The 18998-nt window shown below is 56.1% G+C and overlaps 2 protein-coding genes across 10 annotated transcripts in view; both read right to left on the bottom strand.

The window, feature by feature from the left end:
- MTFR1L (mitochondrial fission regulator 1 like) overlaps positions 1-3165 on the bottom strand; it is a 14195-nt gene extending 11030 nt beyond the window's left edge. For 8 of the 9 annotated variants that reach the window (XR_015705553.1, XR_015705555.1, XR_015705554.1 and 5 more), the window contains exons 1-2: positions 494-596; positions 264-381 (exon numbers count right to left, since the gene is read on the bottom strand). Coding sequence is in view for 3 of the 9 variants with exons in the window: in XM_087761294.1 (XP_087617420.1) it covers positions 264-278 (15 nt within the window). In the remaining 6 variants the exon portion in view is untranslated. Of the gene's footprint in view, positions 1-263; positions 382-493; positions 597-3025 lie in introns of those variants that run through there. The other variant, XR_015705557.1, reaches the window with a different exon arrangement.
- On the bottom strand, positions 815-18998 carry SELENON (selenoprotein N). Its single transcript, XM_087761287.1, has 12 exons — positions 18822-18998; positions 13271-13388; positions 12309-12439; positions 11612-11824; positions 10644-10768; positions 9706-9843; positions 7974-8055; positions 6814-7002; positions 5634-5739; positions 4698-4810; positions 4432-4533; positions 815-3727 (listed from the first exon to the last, which is right to left on the bottom strand). Exons 1-12 carry the CDS (start codon positions 18927-18929, stop codon positions 3557-3559), a joined length of 1596 nt encoding a protein of 531 aa, XP_087617413.1. The 5' UTR covers positions 18930-18998; the 3' UTR covers positions 815-3556.

Genomic DNA, 18998 nt, shown 5'->3' with positions numbered 1-18998 from the left:
GCAAATCCATTAATTTATTTAGCGCTGGGGCTTGTTTCGCACCCAATGCCTGAACGCCGGCCTTACGCAGGTAAATTTACGGTTCCTGATGTGCGTTTTAAATCGGATCTCTGAGCTGGGGGCGCGCTGACAGCTGCGACGGCCTCTGGCTACCGGCGGCGGGAGAGGCGGGGGGCCGGGGCCCGGGGGGCGAGAGGGGGCCCGGGGGGGGGGGGGGAGACGGGGCCCGGGGAGGCCGCGGCTCGGGCGGCGCCTGCACTTACGGAGTCCGCTGCCATCTCCGGCGCTGGCGGCGGCCGCCGGGGCGGGCTCAGCGCTGGCTGCTGCGGCTCCCGCGGGCGCGGACCGGCCTCATCTCACCCCGCTCCCCGCCGCTCCTCACTGCAAGACAGCGGTGACTCGTGCGGGCGGTGCCGCCGCCTGCGCCGTCCCCCCCACCCCTCGGCCGCTGCCCCCCCCCGCTCCCGCCGCCGCCCCGGGGCCCCGCCGGTACCTGAGAGGCGACGGCGCAGCGCGGCCCCGCTCCCGGCCCCTCCGCCGCCATCACCCGGAAGCGGAACCCCGCCCCCGCGCTTCCGGCCACGCCTGCGCATGCGCCATCCCCCCTCACCGGGTGCCATGGCGGCTCCCGGGGGCAGCCTGCGAGGGCCGCCTGCGAGGGCCGCCTGCGAGGGCCGCCCCCCCCCCGCCCCCCCGCCCCCCCCGCTCCCACCGAGCCGCTCCCACCGCCCCCCTCCCGCCCCCCCGCTCCCCCGGCCGCGGCCCAGCCGCCCCCCGCCCGCCCCGGAGGAGGCAAGGACTGCAGGAGGCCGAGGGTGGTGGGAAGGGTTTAAGGAGCGCAGCTACAGCCGGGGCCCACGGCCCCTCACGCCAACCGGCACCGAACCGCGCGGGGCTGCTGCCCCCGAGCCTCGCTGGCAAACATCGGCCCTGGCCCGCTGTGGGTTTCAGACCAGAGCGTCACAAAGCACAGGAGGCAGGGAGAAGCGGCACCTCCTCCCCCCGAGCACCACAAACCTATCGGGAAAACCCTCAGGAAGTTTACAAACAGGGGGACGAAAAGCTCGGCACTGGTTAACAAAACCTCAGGCAACAGCTGCTGGCGGCAGCCCGGCAATGGGCGCCGCAGGTCGGGCAGGCAGGTTGGCAGGTAACGGGGACGCAGATGGGTCCCCCCGCTCGGCTGCTGGGCTCCTGCTGCCCTTCAGACCGACCCGGAGCGCGCTCGTTCACCAAAGAAAAACCAAGGTGCTGCCAGGGATGGCGAAGGCTTCGCGCGAAGCTGGGCTCGCCGCAGGCTCGGGCACGGGCCCCGGCGCCGTCTCTGCCTGGCAGCTCCGCATCTGCAGCGTCAGCCAAGTGACGCTGCCCCGTGCGGCTCCCGCCCTCAGCGCGGCACGGGCGAGGGGCTCCCCCGGCCCTGCACGACCGCTGCCTGTTCTTCCAAGCCTGGAAAGACAAACGCAACCCCTGCCTGCGCAGCCGCTGCCCTCGCCGGCCCCTTCTGCCGCAAAACCGGCGGGAAGGAGAACAAGTGGAATGAACTCTGTGCCCGGGCACAACTGCCGGGCACAACTGCCAGGCACCGCTGCAAAGTCCGAAGACCCCGACCGAGGGGCTCAGGAAAGGTGCAACAAAAATACCTCACGCGAAGCTTTGTAAAAGCCAGAAGGGCAGACGCACAGGAGAGCTCTGCCTCCCGAGGAGCCGGGCAGGCACTCCGCCCCCTCTGCCGCTCTCCACGGGGACCAAAGTCCCCCGAAGGGACGAGACCGCCGCTGTGACAGGAGCTCGGTCTCAAACGCTGCCTGGAGGCTTTGGCACTTTCCACAGCTGGAAGCGCTGCCAGATCCAAGCCTGTCATTACTGCAGGAGTGTGAGAAAAGTGCAGAGCTAATGCATAGTTATAAAGCCGATACTGAGAAACATCCCAGGGGTAATTAATCTCACTAGAGCAATTAGTGAAGCTAGACTGGTTCAGCCCAGAGCTCCATCCACGCTCCGTCTCCAGCCACGGATGCAGACAGGAGGGCTGGGGCGGGGTGGGGACAGGGTAATCACGACCCCCGGGCTCCTCCCAGGTCCTGGAGCTCAGGAATGCAAATATCCCTTCCAAAAAAATGGCTTTTCCCCGTTTGATTTGGTCCGACAACATTGTGCTTCAGAGAGCAGAAAAAGCATCAACAGCCGTGGCTGTCTGCAGCCATCTACTGCAGGTGCTTCATCTCCTCACCTGTCTACAGGAATATGCTTTAAAACCCATTTCATTTAACCTTTCCTTCTCCAAGTTACACTCGCTCTGTAGCCAGGCATTGGTACAGAGCAGGGGCAACTGCTCAGGGTGGTTACGGGTAAGGGCCAATGGCGTTCTGTCCTAACAATTTCTTTGGAAAAATCTTCTGAAAATTTCTTTAGTACTGCTGGCTTTGAGAACTGCTCCGTTCTCCACCAGTTAACGCTCTCAGGGTAACGCTGAACCTCCCGTTCCCAAAGGGAGCTTCATCCCGGTTCATCATTCGGTGTGACTTGGAAGCTCAGAGCAAAGACGGATGGGGTGTCTCACCGGCTCCGCGGAGACACTGGGAGAACGAAGCTCTCGGTGCCGGTGAGGTGGGAGCGGCCCTGGGCTGAACAGGGTGGGGGCACTGCGCAGTACCGTGTCCCGTGGCCTGGGGTGCACGTGCTGCACGGGGGGAGCTCAGAGGGGCTCTGGCCCCCAATCCCCCCGAGTTAATCCACGCCTGAGGTCTCTGAGCTGCACCGTACCTCTAATGCCCTCGTCTCCATTCCTAATTTCACTGTGTCAACCTCAGCACCTCCCTCAGATGCAAAGAACCTGAACAAGGGAGACCGCTCTCCCGCCATGTCGCACAGGCTGCTGGGAGGAGGCTGCTCTAGAGCTGAAGGCTCCAGCTCGCACCTCCTACTTCCATGTCTACGCATTACCAGCTACCGTCCCATTATGCCACTGCTGTCAATAAACGCCATCGTGAAGAGCTGGCATCCAAGCCACAGGGCAGCTTACAGCTCAGAGCTGCCGCTGGCGAGGAGGCCTGGAGGACACCGGCTACCGGGAAGGAGCTTCCCGCCCACGCTGGATTCTGCGCCTTCGCCCAGAGGGCACGGGCGCTCGCCACGAGTGTCCGGTCATAACGGCAACGCTGCTCTCCGTGACTCAGTACAGTCCAGTCCTTGAGATCAGGCGGTTCCGGGTGACGCTTGCTATCGCTCTTACACGAGTTTCACCACAGAGTCTGAACAGGAGCTGGAGAAACACGAGGGTGAGTGGCAAACCGAGGGGTATGCACCGAGAACGTTTACGGATTCAAGTATTTTCACTCCTGTAAAAACGTGCCTGAACGCAAAAGGGCAGGTTATGTAAACTGGTACCACTTGGAACTTAGCCTCAAACCAACATCCAGAGCAAAGCCCCGCTCCTGGGACTGTCTGCGTCTCAACATCGACATCTGCCATGAAGATGAGGAAGAATTGCTGTAATCAAAATAGATCTCTGAAGTCTTTGGCCGTCTCTGTGGGCACTCGGGTGCCTTTGTTTTTAGGTCTGCATGTATGGTTTTGCTCTTTGCAGTCCTTCCTTCAAGAACTGGAGGTAAGTTGCAGTAGAAGGGTCTTCAAAATTGGTTGAGAAACTAAAGATGCTACTTTCAACATCTTCAGGCTTCATAGAAGTTATGTCCAGGAAGTAGTTGGCATTGATATGGTGAACCTGGGAAAGAAAACAGACGAGGAGAGGAGACTTTAAGAGCCAGAACAATTCCCCAGCCACTGCCTTGGCCTCTAGCCAGGGCATAGGTGACTGCAACAACTCTTAAAGAATCTCTAATACTTTGCAAATGCTAATTCAGCATCTGGGAGTCAGGTTTGCATTTTACAGTCAGAGAAAGATGAATCCAAGGCAGGGGGGGCTGCTGGGGAGCGCAGCAGAGCCGAAGTGTGTGCACTTGCTAATGGCTGATCTGCTGTGACAAACGTGGGGAATCAGGAGAAAGATAAGTGTGTTAGGAGGTGCTGATGAGGAGAGATTTTCTCCAAAGCATGAGCACAAGGGAGAATGGGTGCAGGAAACAAGCTACGGTGGCTTCCCAAAGGTCACTGACTCCAACCAGGGACAATGAGGAATCACAGGCAGACATTTGGTTCAGGCCTGATTGTTTACCCCCCACCCCAAGCTGCTGTTGTTCTGTCTCGGAATAAAAAGACCTTTGTTTCAGATTTCTTGGTAGAGCTGCTGTCTGCCTGCCACAGCATCCCTGAGAGCACAGCACCGTAAGGGACTACGGCCCCACAAAGGCTCGAGGAGCCAGGGAACGGCGGGGGGAGCACACACTGGGTTCAGGGTCTGCAGATGACCCTGAAGAGAACGCATTCCAATGGGAAGAGCCAAGCCCAGCTGAAGGGGTAGCGCCATACCACCGTGCCGTTGGGGAGGCAGATGATCATCTCCACGGGGAAGTTGTATTTCTCCAGGTGCAGGTCAGCCAGCTTGCTGTAGAACTCATTCTCTCTGTTGGTCTGTATGGAGACCCCAAAGAAACACGTTTGCACACACCCGAACTAGCAGAACAAACGCCCCACCGGCACAGGTGTGAGCTCCCCGCTCCTGCTGCCACCCCCAAGCGCCGTCCGCGTTCACCAGCACCAAAAGCAAAGGCGGCAGATGCGGCTGTGGCACTCACCTGCAGCTCCTCCAGCTCCTTCACCAGCGACCAGCTGCTAATGAAGCTCTCGTTCAGCAGGGCGAGGATGGGCGAACTTTCCAGGACGGTCTCCCGGAGAGTTCGCCCCGAACCTGGCGTAGGGAGAGAGGCAGACAGCGGTTTGCTCAGTTCCTGCGTTGTTGCCATGTTTGGTGCCACCACGATGCCACCGCTCTGGTTGCTGGGGTAGCTGGCTTGGGCTCCCCCCCGCCCAGCCCATTGTCTTTTTTCTCCTTTGTTGCCACTTTTCCACAGCTTATTGTTTCCCGTCTGTGCTGCTGGCAGAGAAGACTCACCAGAGCAGACCCCAGCCACTTGCAAGGCCACAGAAGGACCAGGACAAGCTTGCCACGGAGGCTGACTGGTGTGGTGCATTTAGGAAAGGATCAGGCCCTGCGGATCCACCCCGAGTGCCTCCTGCTGTGCGTGCCGAGAGGATTAAAGATATCTGCCCCTCTCCCCGCCATCACTCCTGCTCAATGTGGCATGCAAGTTCTCAGGCGTGTGGGGGGAAACAGCTGCACATCAGGACAAGCCCCAGCCCACATCTGGCTCTGGCTCCTCCTGTGCAGGAGAGCAGCGTCCCTTTCACCCTGCAGACGCTGCCTCCACCCAAGCAGACGGAGAGGGGGAGAGAAAAGAGAAAGACCAGACCCATGCCTCCACCTCGACAAAGGCACCTGAATTAGCGAGTTAGTCTAGGGCTTGTCTCAAATAGATCTGATCCTGCCACGGGGGGCCTAAGCTCTGATCAGTAATTCCCTACTTCCAGCCCTTTTCTATTCCGCATCTTCAGTGCCAAAACAAGTAACACCACATTTACCGCTGGCCCGTGACCAGCTCCCTGACCCCCAGCTCTTCTCAGAGCCTGCACAAGGCACACCATTCCTCCAGCCACGCTGGGAGCATCCTCACCTCAGCAGGACTGGTCGTCCAGGGCACCCCACAGCAGGATCGAGTGCACCAACTTCTTTTCTGCTTTTGCTCTCTCGAAAGCTTGCGTGAAGGGAAGATAGGAGACCTGGAGGCAGAGAGACGGCTTGAGAAACAGACACAGAACAGCCCGTCTCAAATACGAGCAGGGTCTGAAGGAACCAGACCTGCGCACGCCACAGGTGACACACACAGAGTTTAGTCTGCAGTAGATCCTGCAGATTAAAGCAAATGACAACTGTGGTGCTCTTCCCCAGGGCCAACTTCATCTCCCAGCGAGATCGTAGCGAGCCCCTCGCAGCACGTGGGCTGGCAGCGGCACCAGCGGAGCCCCATCTTTACACGCTGCAGAGAGCATCTGCGCAACTGCGGGCAGGCTGTCTGCAGCGCACCTCAGCAGCCTGGGAAATCTGGCCTGGAGATATTTATTACAAAACCTCACTGAAACGGCCTAACAACTGGCTGTGAGGGACCCTGCACAGAGATTGTTCCAATCGCTCAAATGAAGGGAACTTTATTAACATCTTGGCAGCTCAAAGGGACATTTGTAAGCTCAGGCACAAGGAGGCAGCCATTGAAACGTGTCCCTTCAGCCAAGTGACAGGCAGTAGCCATCTGCTCCACAGGCTACTGGCATGTTATATAGTTTGGGTCACCCAATGCTATAAATTTGTGTCTCACTGCGGGATGCAGAGGCACAGGCGGATTGTGTGTTTTCTGCTGATAAGGAAAGCTGGTCCAAAGGTAGCTGAACGCTGCAAAAGTAACGCCAGAGGAAAACCATTTGTCAGCGGCGCGATTACCTGCTTCACTCAGAAATCGCGTCGGCAGCTACTGATAAGAGGAAGGAAGGATGAGCCTACATTTCCAATACAAGCCTGGGACGCATGACATCTAGGCTTTGCTCCTGCCTGTGCTGCGGCGCGACCCTGAGTGGCCTTTCAGAGATGCTGTACTCCCTCATCTGGAAACTGGAAGTCCACCAAGCCACACACCCAGAGCCTGGGAGGCAGGCGCTGAGCTGGGAGACCCTCACACGCCTCTGAATGCTGATCAGGTCGTGGCCTCTGGTTTCTGCCGGTCCTCGAGGTGACTGGACATCTCGGTGAAGATGACCTGCCCCAAATAAACATGCCAAGGAAGAGCTCGGCCCTTTCCTCACCTTCTTAAATGGGTACATGGCCACTTCCAGCTTCTGGGCTGCCTCTTCCCAGGGGATTTCCTGCTGCCAGGTTATCTCTTCGAACACAAACTGAATGGGCTCCCCTGAGGGATCCCTGCTGTCAATCACATTTCCGTTCTCGTCGTGGATCACAGAGGGGATTGAAGGCCCTGTCGATTCCAGCTCCATCTGCAGGAGAACAGGCTGAGTTGGACACTGCACACATCCACTCCTGGTTTTTCTGTACTCCAGGACAGGATAAAGATGCAAAATAAGACTGTGCAGCTTCTAATGAAGATACAGCTTGATCTATTGTCTCCTGGAGCTGCGCTTTACCAGTTGCAAATGTCTTTTATTGGGGAATAGCAGGAAAGCAACTTCATTTCCTTCAGTTATTGTCTGACTGTGCTCACTAGATTGGAAATGCACGAGACCTGTTCACTCCATGTTCCCACCTTCCCAGTGGACATTTTTGACTGTGGGACACCAGATCCGTAAAATCGCTGGGACCTGCAGGGCTAGTTTGAAGCCAGCACAGCCCTTCCGCAGCCTGTGGCTAGCCACAAGAGGGTGCCACAGGGAAAGCTCTTCAGGAGCTTCCCTGTAGTTCCGTGTTCTGGTACATCTGAAAGTATTTGGTAAGTCTCTTTTCCCGACTTTTGGCAATTAAAAAGAAATGTAGATCTAGTTTAGGAGAAAATGGGACTGTTACATTCAGGCATTCAAAATCCTGACTTATGTGTCCTGTCCCAAGAGCTGGGATTACCACAAAATAGAGGAATAACCTCATGCGGTTTCTAAATTCAGACACACCGTTGTTCATGCACCCCTCTGGGCTCAGGGCCTGCGTTCAGCTCTTAATCACTCCCCCGCGCCTGTCAGATAACTTTTTAAAAATGGAAGAAGCCACATGACTCCAGGAGCTTAAGATTCAACCCACACAGAGGGAAAAAATAAAATATCACAAGAACTGGCAATAGGGAGCCACACAGCTGCAGAGGACATACGCAGATCAAGAGAGATTATATTGTTATATGGAAATGTTCAAGAGAAAGCTCTAAAGAAGAGGGATAACTGAGGTTATACCGCTTAGGGGCACGGCGGCATAAATCCCTGCTGAGATGCTGCAGGCGCACGGAGGACTGAGAGCGACTACAGACCTGAGGCAGGTAACCGATATCCACTTCCATGTTGCTGCTTTCACTCGCCCCATACAGCCACTCCATATCAACGTTCAGAGACCTGCGGGGTGAACCCGATACGTTCAGAGTCATCCAAGGCGAAAGCTGTGTATGGGAAACCCCGCGCAAACAAGAACACCCAGCGCTCCTCTTGCAGGGTCAGCACCGAAGCCCGGAGCCTCTGGCTCCTTGGAGGTCACCATGTTCCCTGCACAAGACCAGCAACACTAGATCCCTGCTGGATCAGCGCCCAGCACCCACCCAGCACCCCGGCAAATGCGCTCACACCTTTGAGTACTGTCAAAGTAAGGAAGAGAGAGGTGTCTCTGCTCCCCCTTCCTTCCCAGGACTTAACTTGCACGTTCTGATCCTGCTGAACTTTTAAAAGTGTTTTTTGGAAGCAAAAGGCTTTTGTGAGGAGCTGCTGGCAGAGCCCTAAGTGTCTGCTTGCTGTAACAAATGTGCTGACACAGCCACAGGGATTGAGTCACCAGGGTAATGTTATAATAGAATTTTCACTCCAGCCGTCATGGGCAAAGAGATTTGAAGCTTCTTTCCCCTGAAACGCTTCCAGCTGCTTGCCAGAGAACAGGAATGAGCTAGTGTGAAGCTATGCACACAAAACCTTAACCTGTGAAACACCAAGCAAAAAACATCTTGAAGGAAGAGCATCAGGCTTTGCTGAGCTTCAGTGCTTCGAGCCCGGCACTGGGATTGCCAGGGGCTGCCTCTCCCCACCCTGCCCATCTCTCCCCATCCTCCAGGTACCAGGGGACAGTTACTGGTGAGTGAATCAGACCCTGAAATGGGTCAGGAATCCTCAGCGACCGGTAGAGATGCATTTGCCAGTTTTACAGGCAACTGCAGAGCTCCATTCACTCAGATTTTCCAGGGACTTGGCTGAAAAGCATGAGCTCATCCATCACAGACACCTGAGCAGCCTTCTGCAGCTTGCAACAGGTATCTCACATCTGCAAGAGTCCCTGCCACAGCCAGGGACTGCTGGGACAGGTCAGGGGAGCAGTGTTTGCAGCAGTGCTGCTAACGAAGAAGCTGATCCCTGTCTCTAGGGCAATATCAGGACAACTGAAATTCCCCATCTTCCCATGTGCCTGCAGGTACCTCCCTCTGTCCCTGGTTTGGCACAGGACAGCTCGGGCTCGGACGCTCAGCTGACGCACGTGCCAGCTGCAGCCAGGCTGTGCAAGGACATCCAGCCCCAGCCCCGTGCTCCACGTCCCCAGCAACCTCCGCCCTGCTTCTCCCCTGTCCCTCCTCTGCCCTTGTCCTTCCCTGCCTCTTCCAAGCCTGATGCCCCCCAGGCCTGTTGATAAACAGAGCTATTCCTGAAAAATTGTGTCAGAACCAGTTTAGGGAGCAACTGAGAGAACTGAGGACATGATGACCGTGATGGCCACTGGCAGGGAAGGATGCGTGCGGAAAACAGATAAGCAAACAGCAGAACTGGCCTGCCCAAAGCTCCGACTGCAGATCTGCCGTCCCTGCATGGGCCTGGATGCCCACAAACCACAAGGGACAGAGCTGTCACCACACTCATATCTTCACAAAAAAAGAGCCCCCGGCCTCCCCACCATGCATGGCCCCCACTCCTGCACAGGACAGGATCCCAGAGCCCCTGGGTTCCCCTGGCCTCATTTGTAACAGTCCTCCAGTCCGTTCAGCACCCAGGGAGAGAGGGAAACGGCCGTACCTGTTGTTAGGGACAAAGAGCTTAAACTCTCGGACATGGGAAGAATCCTTGGAGAGGATGATGTGACCTGTGAACTGGCCTGGGGAAAACCAGAAGGGGAAGTCTGGTGGCTCATTCAGCTGGAACTCAGCGTGGATCCTGAAACGAGAAAGGAGCCATCAGCTGCAGTGCCGGGAGGAGAGAATGGATCAAGCACTGCAGATGACAGCAGGGAGAAGCAATCTCCAGGCACCAGAAATTATGAAGCTAAACTGGGGCAGAGGTTCAGTTCAAAAAGCTTTTCATGTCACACAGTGAAGAGGGTAAAAGACTGGAGCAGATCCCCTGGGTCAGGATCATCTCCAGTATCGATGCCTTTTGGAACTGGGCAGTATGTGTCCATCCAGGAAGGATGAATTACATTATCATTCCTTGAAACACAGGAACAGACTAAGACCCCTTCAGCCTCCCCTCTAGCTCGATCAGGCAAATAAAAGCTGTGTGTAACACTCCCAGTAAAACAAGACAATTCCCCAGACTCTCCCCCTTGGAAAGGCACCCCGCTCCCTGATTAAACAAAATCTAACAAATCCCTTGCTAATCAGAGTCTCCCCTTTCAGCCAGGGATAGTTCTAGACGAAGGGTGATGGAGGAGGGCTGCTGTCCTGGACCTGGGCAACAGTCCCTCCCTCACCAGGGCCTCAGCGACACCGGGAGCACGGGTGCCCCCTTCGGGCATCCACAAAGCATCGCAGAGGGGCAGGAGCTGGCTGGGAACCCCCCTCTTCCTCCCACTGCTTCGCCTCCCTCCCACACCCAGGAGACATCTGGTCTTGTTTGGGAACAGGACTGCACCCCCTGCCACGGGCTCACGGCAGCCTGCTCCGCTCCCTGAACAAACGGAACACATTCAGAAGTGCCCCAAGCCCTCCTCTAACGCCGCGGACCCAGGGCCTCACCTGAACGCTATGGTGTAGTAGAAGGCGCTGATGGCTTGGATGCAGGCCACAGCTCCTTGGGGAGCAAAGCGGGTTTTTACGAAGGGGCGTGGGTGGAACATGCTCAAAAGCCTGTGGATTATGATCTAGAGAAAGAATTGTAAGAGAGCAAAAATGAGAACAGTTCCTCCGCTGCGGGTCAGCTGCAGCTCCAAAGTAACTCTCCACCAGATCAGGAAGACAAGAGAACTGCTATGACTTAAAAATTAGCTCAGAGACCTACCTAATCGCAAAACAAGGAGATAAAGCAAGAGACTGCTTTTAAAAATAAATCCATCTTCCGTCCTTTTTAGGCTATTCCCATTGTTTGCAAGTTTCCATCATCCCAGTTGGTTGAATGTCTGAGTACGGTAAACTGATCTACGAGACTGCCTCCATCAATACCACTTAAGACTTTGAAAGAGTGGGTATGCAATCGATAAACACGCCAGGCTGCGAAGGTGCCTCAACTGTGTGATCACTGACACCTACCCGGGCACCCCGCGGGAGAGCGATACGCACGCCTGGCTTTACAAACGATGCACACACATCGTTTCACTTGTCAGCGAAACGCTCACCTCTGGGGCGTTCCGCAAGGCACCATCACTGCATACACGTGCTTTCTGAAGAACCCTCTCCCCGCCCTGCCCAGGAAAGACTAGCCTAAAAACCCACACACTTAAACGAAGCAAGATGAAGTTACTCAAGTCAGCCTCATCCAGCCATGGCGGACACCCAGAGCTTTTGCCTGCTCTCGGTTTTATCTCCGATTGAGGAGATGGCGCTCCTGGCTGTATGCTGCAGCCTTTTTGCTCCCTTAGATAGTCCAGGGAGACATAATGCAGCAGCCTGGTCCGCTCTAGGGACTCCTGCGATTCATTTGAGCTATAAAGCAGAACACTTACACAAACTACCTCTCAGGTATATAGAAATTGAGTTTCATATCTCACCTCTTTGCCCTTGGGAGGCGGAGGGTAAAATCTGTTGTTGGAAAGGTACCCAGTGAAGATGTTCAATTCACTAGGAATTATCCACCATGGATCCCCGAGATCCAGTTTATTCTTTGGAGGAAGAAAGGCTTTAAACTGCCTGGCAAGCATCACACTCATAGGGGCTGCTGGGGCAGTCCAGTTCCTCAGCCCAGACAGAGCGACATGAGAAATCTGTGAACAAAAGACTCTGTCAGAGCCCAGACCGGGCTCTGCAAACATGCAGTAGTGCTGATGGATAAGGAGGCTTTGAAGAAGGGGGGAAAAAAAATCACGTTTTAAATTCTTCCTACCACCCCAAACTCCACCAAATAGTTCCGCCAACTTTCAATTATGTGAGTAATAGGAAATGGGAGAGAGGGGAACACACCACATAACGCCGCTGCTTTGGACTTAGCTCCAGGAGAGCCATCTCCAATGTCTGCTTCAAGCCTTGCAGCAAGGGCGTGTTAATTGGGGCACAGTGCTGCTGAGCGCACTGAAAACAACGAAACGCTGCAGAAAGCAGTGAGCTTGCTCGTCAAAGCAAATCCCCCGGGCTTGAGCAAGACCATCTCCCCCTCCTAACACGCTAGCACTTTTTCCTGGTGACGCTACCAGCCCACTGGATGTGTTTGTACCAGAATTTCTGGCTGTACACATCCTGCATGATACCTACTCCCAAGAAACCGTCTTTGCTCTTCGTCATCGTTTCCATGACCAAAGGCTGGAATTTAGCCACAACGGACAACGTCTCCCCGCTTGGATCAGGCGTCTCCTCCTCTTCGAATTCTGAGATGGGAGCAACCCCTAGACAAAGGGACAGGAATTTAAGCAGCTGTTTCCCCTCCCTCCCTTTTTAAGCAATTGTGAAGCAATTATACATTTATCCTGGCAAATCCAGGAGCACTGGGAGCTTCCCAGCTGTTGCTAGACTGTATGCAGCGGCAGAACTCAGAGCCACCCCGGAGACCAGCTTTGGCTGATGAATTAAAGGGGAGCCCTCCTTTTAGGGGGCGACTCTCTAAACCCCATGGCTCAGCTAGGCCATCTCATTTCACCTAGGAGGGATCAGAACACAGGCTTTAGCCGATTCATTACAGCACAAGCAAACAACTGTCTCTATTTCGACTGTACTGTAAGCTCTCCTGTACGTTATCACCACACCTCTTCCTGCTTGGCACCACCAAGAGGCATTTGCCACACGCTGATACGGTCTCCAAACATGATCTCTCACAACTGCTATCCGAGAGAGACTGCGACAGCCAGAGGAGCGCGGGAATGAAACACCGCGACTCACCAACAGTTTTGGCCTAGCCTGGGCTGAGCTGTATTTGCTGCATTCACCCATCCCAAATCCCCTTTAAGCTCTAGACAAAGTAACTTATGTACTTTGCTAGTCCAGCAATGCGATCTTCGGTCTTACAAAAACTCTACTTTCTGAAAGTGATGTCTAGTGCTTAAGCCTTTTCAAAAACATGTAAAGCTTAGCAGCCTCTCTTCATGTAAATAAGACCCAAAACAGCACCCAGACAAAAAAAAAAAAAAAAAAAAGACATGAATGAAGACTGTTGAGTGCATTATCTTTGGCTTTTGCACGGTCTGCGCAGAGAGAGCTCTGCAAGGCAGACAGATACCTACCCGTCAGCTTCTCAGCTATCGGCTTGAACTCTTCCGGACTGAGGTACAGATCGTTGTTCGTGTCCAGAGAAGAAAAGAGAAACAGCCCCTCGCTTCCCAAAGACTTCAGTGCCAGCTCCTAGTTCGGGAAGAAGAGGCAAGTGAGATTTCATTCCAACCTCTTGCAGAAATTCACTCCGGCCCCTCTCAGCATCAGAGTTAATTTGCATTCTTTCCAGCATACAAACAGCCACCAAACAGAAAGATTAACGCCCCTTGGCAGGATTTTGTGTTATTTACAATAGGGATCGGTGTCCAGGAACTGTTGGCACGAGCATATTAAAACTACATCTGGCTGAGTAATTCAAACTGAATCATTTGCTCTGAGTCGGCCTCAAAGTCTGTTGTCAGAAAAATTTCCAACTTTTTCCAGATAGTTAGCCCTAAACCTGCAGATATTCAGAGCACCTGGAGATTGTGAGTCCTGTAATTAACTGATGCGCAGTGAAACAAAGGCAGTCAAATACATGACTATCCACATTACAAAAAGACAAAGGAAATGAACTGAGCCCTTGTAACTCTGCAGAAAGCAACTTAACTTACACCCGTGCCGAGATCCGTGCCAGCACTACTGCGCACAACTGCCCCGCTCCAGTCAGGCTCCCCTCCAGGTCTCCAGCCTCAGGCCAGGATGGAGCATTTCGGTCCCTTGCTCCGCAGGGAGCACTGCCTACCCCTTCAGCCATACACTGGGGAGCCACATATCCCATCATCTTCTCCAGAAATTTCTGCAAGATCCCAGCCACCCTGTGCCTCAGTTTCTCCCTCTGCAAAGTCCCCGCGGATAACATCCAGTGGAAAACACGACTGAAACGCAGTGTCTCCCTTGGAGCAGCCCCAGAGAGGCTCTAGGTGCTTCTAGTCGTTTCCACTCCGCAGCAGTCAGCACTGAAGGGAAAGGGACATCTTGCAGGCAGAACGAGGGAGCTCCACGTTGGGGTGAGAGGAGGAGAGACACAGAGCAAGTCAGACCAGCCACATCCCTGCAGCACGTCCCCTGTGACCCGTCATTTGGGGCAGCTTCCCCTGCCACCCCCGTAAAAGCCTAAAGCTGCAAGGATAATCACTCTGTATTCTGCTGTTTAACCATGTTTACTCTCTATTGCCTGCAGCACCATTACCATCCCCAGAGCTCCTGAACTAGTTTATTTTCCATCTGTTGCCTGCCAGCCTGAAGCAGCACTAATGCAGCCTGGAAGGCTTTGCTCCCGTCAACTGCAGCAACAAAAGCACTTAAGAGCCTTCCAGGGCAGTTTCAGGACTGAGACAGACAGAAATAAAGACCCTGGAATACAAACCAGAGATCTGGACGCAGACATGGCTGAGGAAAGACAAGGAGGGGAGCGCGCTGGAACTACACAGCTGAAAAAAGGAATGAAGGAACAAGATGGCTATTTATCTACGCACAGGAACAATCCACTCCGGACTGTCCACGTTCCTGGGGCCAAAACCGTGCCTTTCTTCCCCACGTGAATTGGGGATGTGCACCCTTGACCTTGTAAATTTTCCTGACATTTTCCCGAGCAACCGCGCTGTTCCCCGACAGCCAGCCGCCAGGGTCATGCCACGAAGCCTTGGGCCAGGCCTCAGTAGCCCTCTCGGCTCTAGATCTTGCCTGTGCACAGCACGTAATGCATTAACCTCGTAAGGGCCTGCGTGATCGCTCACTGTCTGGGAGCCGGCTCGCGGCGCAGGGAAGCGTGCAGGGAGCGCACGGTGGCTTCCTCCTCTGCAGCGGAGGCTGTCCTGGGCGCGTACCGAGCTCGGAGGAGACGGTCCATTTCCTAGTCCTCTCCGCAGCACGTCAGCGATTCCCTGCTGAGGAATCTTTTAGAGTCTCTCTTCTTTTTGCACTTCACAGACACGGACCTCAAGGGATGGGAGGCAAACGAGCGACAAAGTTTTTAGTTGGTTAGACTGCCTGCTGCAGCAGTATTAGGACAACGTCATGATCATTTACTTGACAGGGCTGAAGGCAGAAAGAGAAGCGGGAATAGTCCGCACATACAGAAGAGCATTTCTGACTGCGTCTAAGACAGCAGAACGCGAAGGTGGGAATACGGGTGCCTGGTGTTGGACGCTAGCATCCAAAAATCAATCTAAATTGAGAGCACGCTCCCGTCCCCTCAGCCTGCACTTTACATAGGTTAAGCAATGAAAACCCATCAGCTGCAGAACCATCAGATAATTATTGCTACAACCGCAACTGGCCAGAGACACGGTAGCTCTGCGGTCAGGCAACTTACGTGTGTGCACACCTCTCACGCGAGCCAGCGGCCGGCTGAATGCAGCCTGCCTGCTAATAGGATTGGTACTGGGCTCCTGCCTGCTCCAGACGCCGCTGCCCGCTCCTGCCTGCTCCAGACGCCGCTGCCCTCCCCAGAGCTAGTTAAAACAGCCGTTTCTCCCACAAAGGCGCGCTCCAGGCAGCACTGGCACAGCACATCAGCTCTGCACAACCCCGCAGGACAGATCGCTCCCTTCGGAAACATTCGTTTTACGCTCGCAAAGCACGGCAGCTCAGCGGCGGTGCGTCACCGCACCAGGGCCGCAGGGACCCACCCGGCCAGAGACAAGACCCTGACCACAGAGGAACAAAGACTTCTGCAGAGCTCGCACCAGTCCTGCTGCACTCAGTCAAAAGGGATGCTAAAAATTACGTTTAAAAGGGGAGAGAGATGTCAGGGCTTGGCCTTTTGCTTTCTGACAATGTTCACCTTAAAGAAAGCTCTCCAGAGCTTGTGGGTTTTTTTCTTTTTTTCTTTCTAATCTGGGATTATACGAAATAAAAAGTTTCCCTGTTTGTGCCAGAGGAGCAAGACTGAGCTTTTTCAGTCTCTTTGTAGCGGAGGAGAGTTGTGGTTTTCACAAAGAGTTTTCTTCTCCCACCTGCTTGTGGGTTGTTTAGCTAAATAAACACTTCCATTGAAAGAGACAAGACATATGTTTTAAGCAAGATGAAGGAAAAATAAAAACCTTGGGCTGTTCGCATTTTGTTCTCCTCTCCAGCAGCGCCCAGGCGCAGCCCCCTGCCCGTCTCTGGGAAAAGCAGAGCCTCCAGAAGGCCCGGCTTTGCGTCAGGCCGGGCTGAGCTCCTCTCAGCCAGCCCGCGAGGGACCGTCCTGCCCTCCTGTCCCTGTCGGGAGAATTCTTCTAATTAACTCATTTGAGCCATTTTTCCCTTTCTGCAATGCAAGAAGAGACAAAGAAAAGAGGCAGCCTTTAAAAACGCTTGTCTTTTTACTACACAAATATCAAGGAGTCTACTCTTTTCCATGAACCTTTTTAGATGTTCAAGGGCGCACGCCGAAGCGAAGAGCCAGGGGAGTACGCTCCGTGACAAAGGGACGCCTTCCCCAAAGCTCGCAGCAGCCATTTGAATTATACGGACTACAACCAAAACCGATGGCAATCAGCCTAGTTTAAAAAAAAAAAACCCACACCAAACCCCCTAAAAAACCCACCCTTTGCATTTTTCAGCTCACGTCCTCCATTCTTTCGCTGCTTCTACAGAGTCGCTGAGGGCACACAAGGCCTGCGTTTCTGGTCTGAAAAAATGCACCGACACCTGGGCGCTCGGGGCCGTTTCCCCAGGGGACGACGCAGGGACGAAGGACGGACACCGTCGGGGCCACGTCGAGCAGCCACGAAGCCTCGTGCCGAGAGCAGGGCTGGGGCCGGGCGCTCCCGCTCTCCCTCCATCCTCTGGCCTCAAAGGCACGGCCACTGCTGGTGCCTGGTGGTCACCACAGCTCTGTGGTTGTTTCAGCCTGGTGGTGGCCACCACAATCCCCGTGGCCGCTTCAAGCCCGGTGGCCACCACAGCTCTACAAAACCTCAGCCTGGCAGTGGCTACCTCAAGCCCATAGCCACTGGCGTGTGATGAATACCACAGCTCAATGGTCACCTCACCCTGGTGGTGGCCACCACAGCCTGTCAGTGGCCACCTCAACCTGGTGGTGGCCACCTCAAGCTCCACGGCCACTGATGCCTTGGCAGTGGCTGCCACAGCCTCATGGTCCCCATAGCCTGGCGGTGGCCAGCTCAAGGTCCACAGCTGCTGATACCTGGCTGTCCCCACAGCCTAGCTGGTGACTACTGCGGCTTTGCAGTCACCACAGCCTGGCGGTGGCTACCTCAACCCCAGCAGCCACCTCAAGACTGCAGCCACCAATGCCCCGTGGCCACCACAGCCCAGTGGCAGCCACCACAGCCCTGTGGTCCCCTTGGCCTGGTGACAGCCACTTCAACCCCAGTAGCCACCAATGCCTGGCAGTCACCTCAGCCTGGCCACAGACACCTCAACCCCAATGGCCACCTATGTGTGGTGGTCCACTCAGCCCAGCAGTGGCCACCTCAAACCTTGTGGCTACCAATGCCTGGTGGTCCCCTCAAGCCTGGTGGCCACTTTAAGCCCAGCGGCCACCGCTACCTGGTGGTCACCTCAGCCCAGCAGTGGCCACCTCAACCCCAGTGGCCACCGATGCCTGGTGGTCGCTTCAACCCTGGTGGCCGCTAATGTGTGGTGGTCCACTCAGCCCAGCAGCAGCCACCTCACCCCCAGTGGCCACCTCAACCCTGGTGGCCGCTAATGTGTGGTGCTCCCCTCAGCCCAGCAGTGGCCACCTCAATCCCTGTGGCCACCACTGCCTGGCCACAGCCACCTCCACCCCAGTGGCCACTGACACCTGGTGGTCCCCTTAGCCCAGTAGTGGCCACCTCAACCCCAGTGACCACCGACACCTGGCGGTCCCCTTAGCCCAGTGGCGGCCACCTCAGCCCCGGTGGCCACCTCAACCCCAGTGACCACCGACACCTGGTGGTCTCCTTAGCCCAGTGGCGGCCACCTCAGCCCAGCAGTGGCCACCTCAATCCCTGTGGCCACCGCTGCCTGGCCACAGCCACCTCCACCCCAGTGGCCACTGACACCTGGTGGTCCCCTTAGCCCAGTAGTGGCCACCTCAACCCCAGTGACCACCGACACCTGGCGGTCCCCTTAGCCCAGTGGCGGCCACCTCAGCCCCGGTGGCCACCTCAACCCCAGTGACCACCGACACCTGGCGGTCCCCTCAGCCCAGTGGCGGCCACCTCAGCCCAGCAGTGGCCACCTCAATCCCTGTGGCCACCGCTGCCTGGCCACGGCCACCTCCACCCCAGTGGCCACTGACACCTGGTGGTCCCCTTAGCCCAGTAGTGGCCACCTCAACCCCAGTGACCACCGACACCTGGCGGTCCCCTCAGCCCAGTGGCGGCCACCTCAGCCCCAGTGGCCACCTCAACCCCAGTGGCCACCGCTGCCTGGCGGCCCCCTCAGCCCGACAACAGCCACCTCAACCCCGCCGACCACCTCAACGCCCGCCGTCCCCTCAGCCCCGCGGCCGCCACCGCCCCGACCCCCGCCGGCGGCGCGGTCGGCTCCGCCCGCCATTTCACCTCCCCTCCCTCCGTGAGGGGCAGCGCGGCCTCGGGACCGTCGTCCCCCCCCCCGCCCCGTCCCGCTCCTTCCCGTTACCTGCTGCCGGGCTGCCTCGGCGTCCCGGTAGTATTTAACGGCGACCAGCGCTGCCAAAGCGGCCAGGGCCAGAGCCAGGCGCGGAGGGGCCGCGCCGGGACCCGCCATACCAGCGTCGCTCACCGCCGCCGCCGCCGCGCCGCCATGGCCGCGCCGGCCGGGGGAGGCGTCAGGCGG

The sequence above is a fragment of the Nipponia nippon genome, unplaced genomic scaffold, assembly GCF_047370975.1.
Source record: "Nipponia nippon isolate SJK-2023a ecotype South Korea unplaced genomic scaffold, ASM4737097v1 scaffold_23, whole genome shotgun sequence".
Taxonomy (NCBI): domain Eukaryota; kingdom Metazoa; phylum Chordata; class Aves; order Pelecaniformes; family Threskiornithidae; genus Nipponia; species Nipponia nippon.
This window is presented reverse-complemented; position numbering and strand designations above follow the sequence as displayed.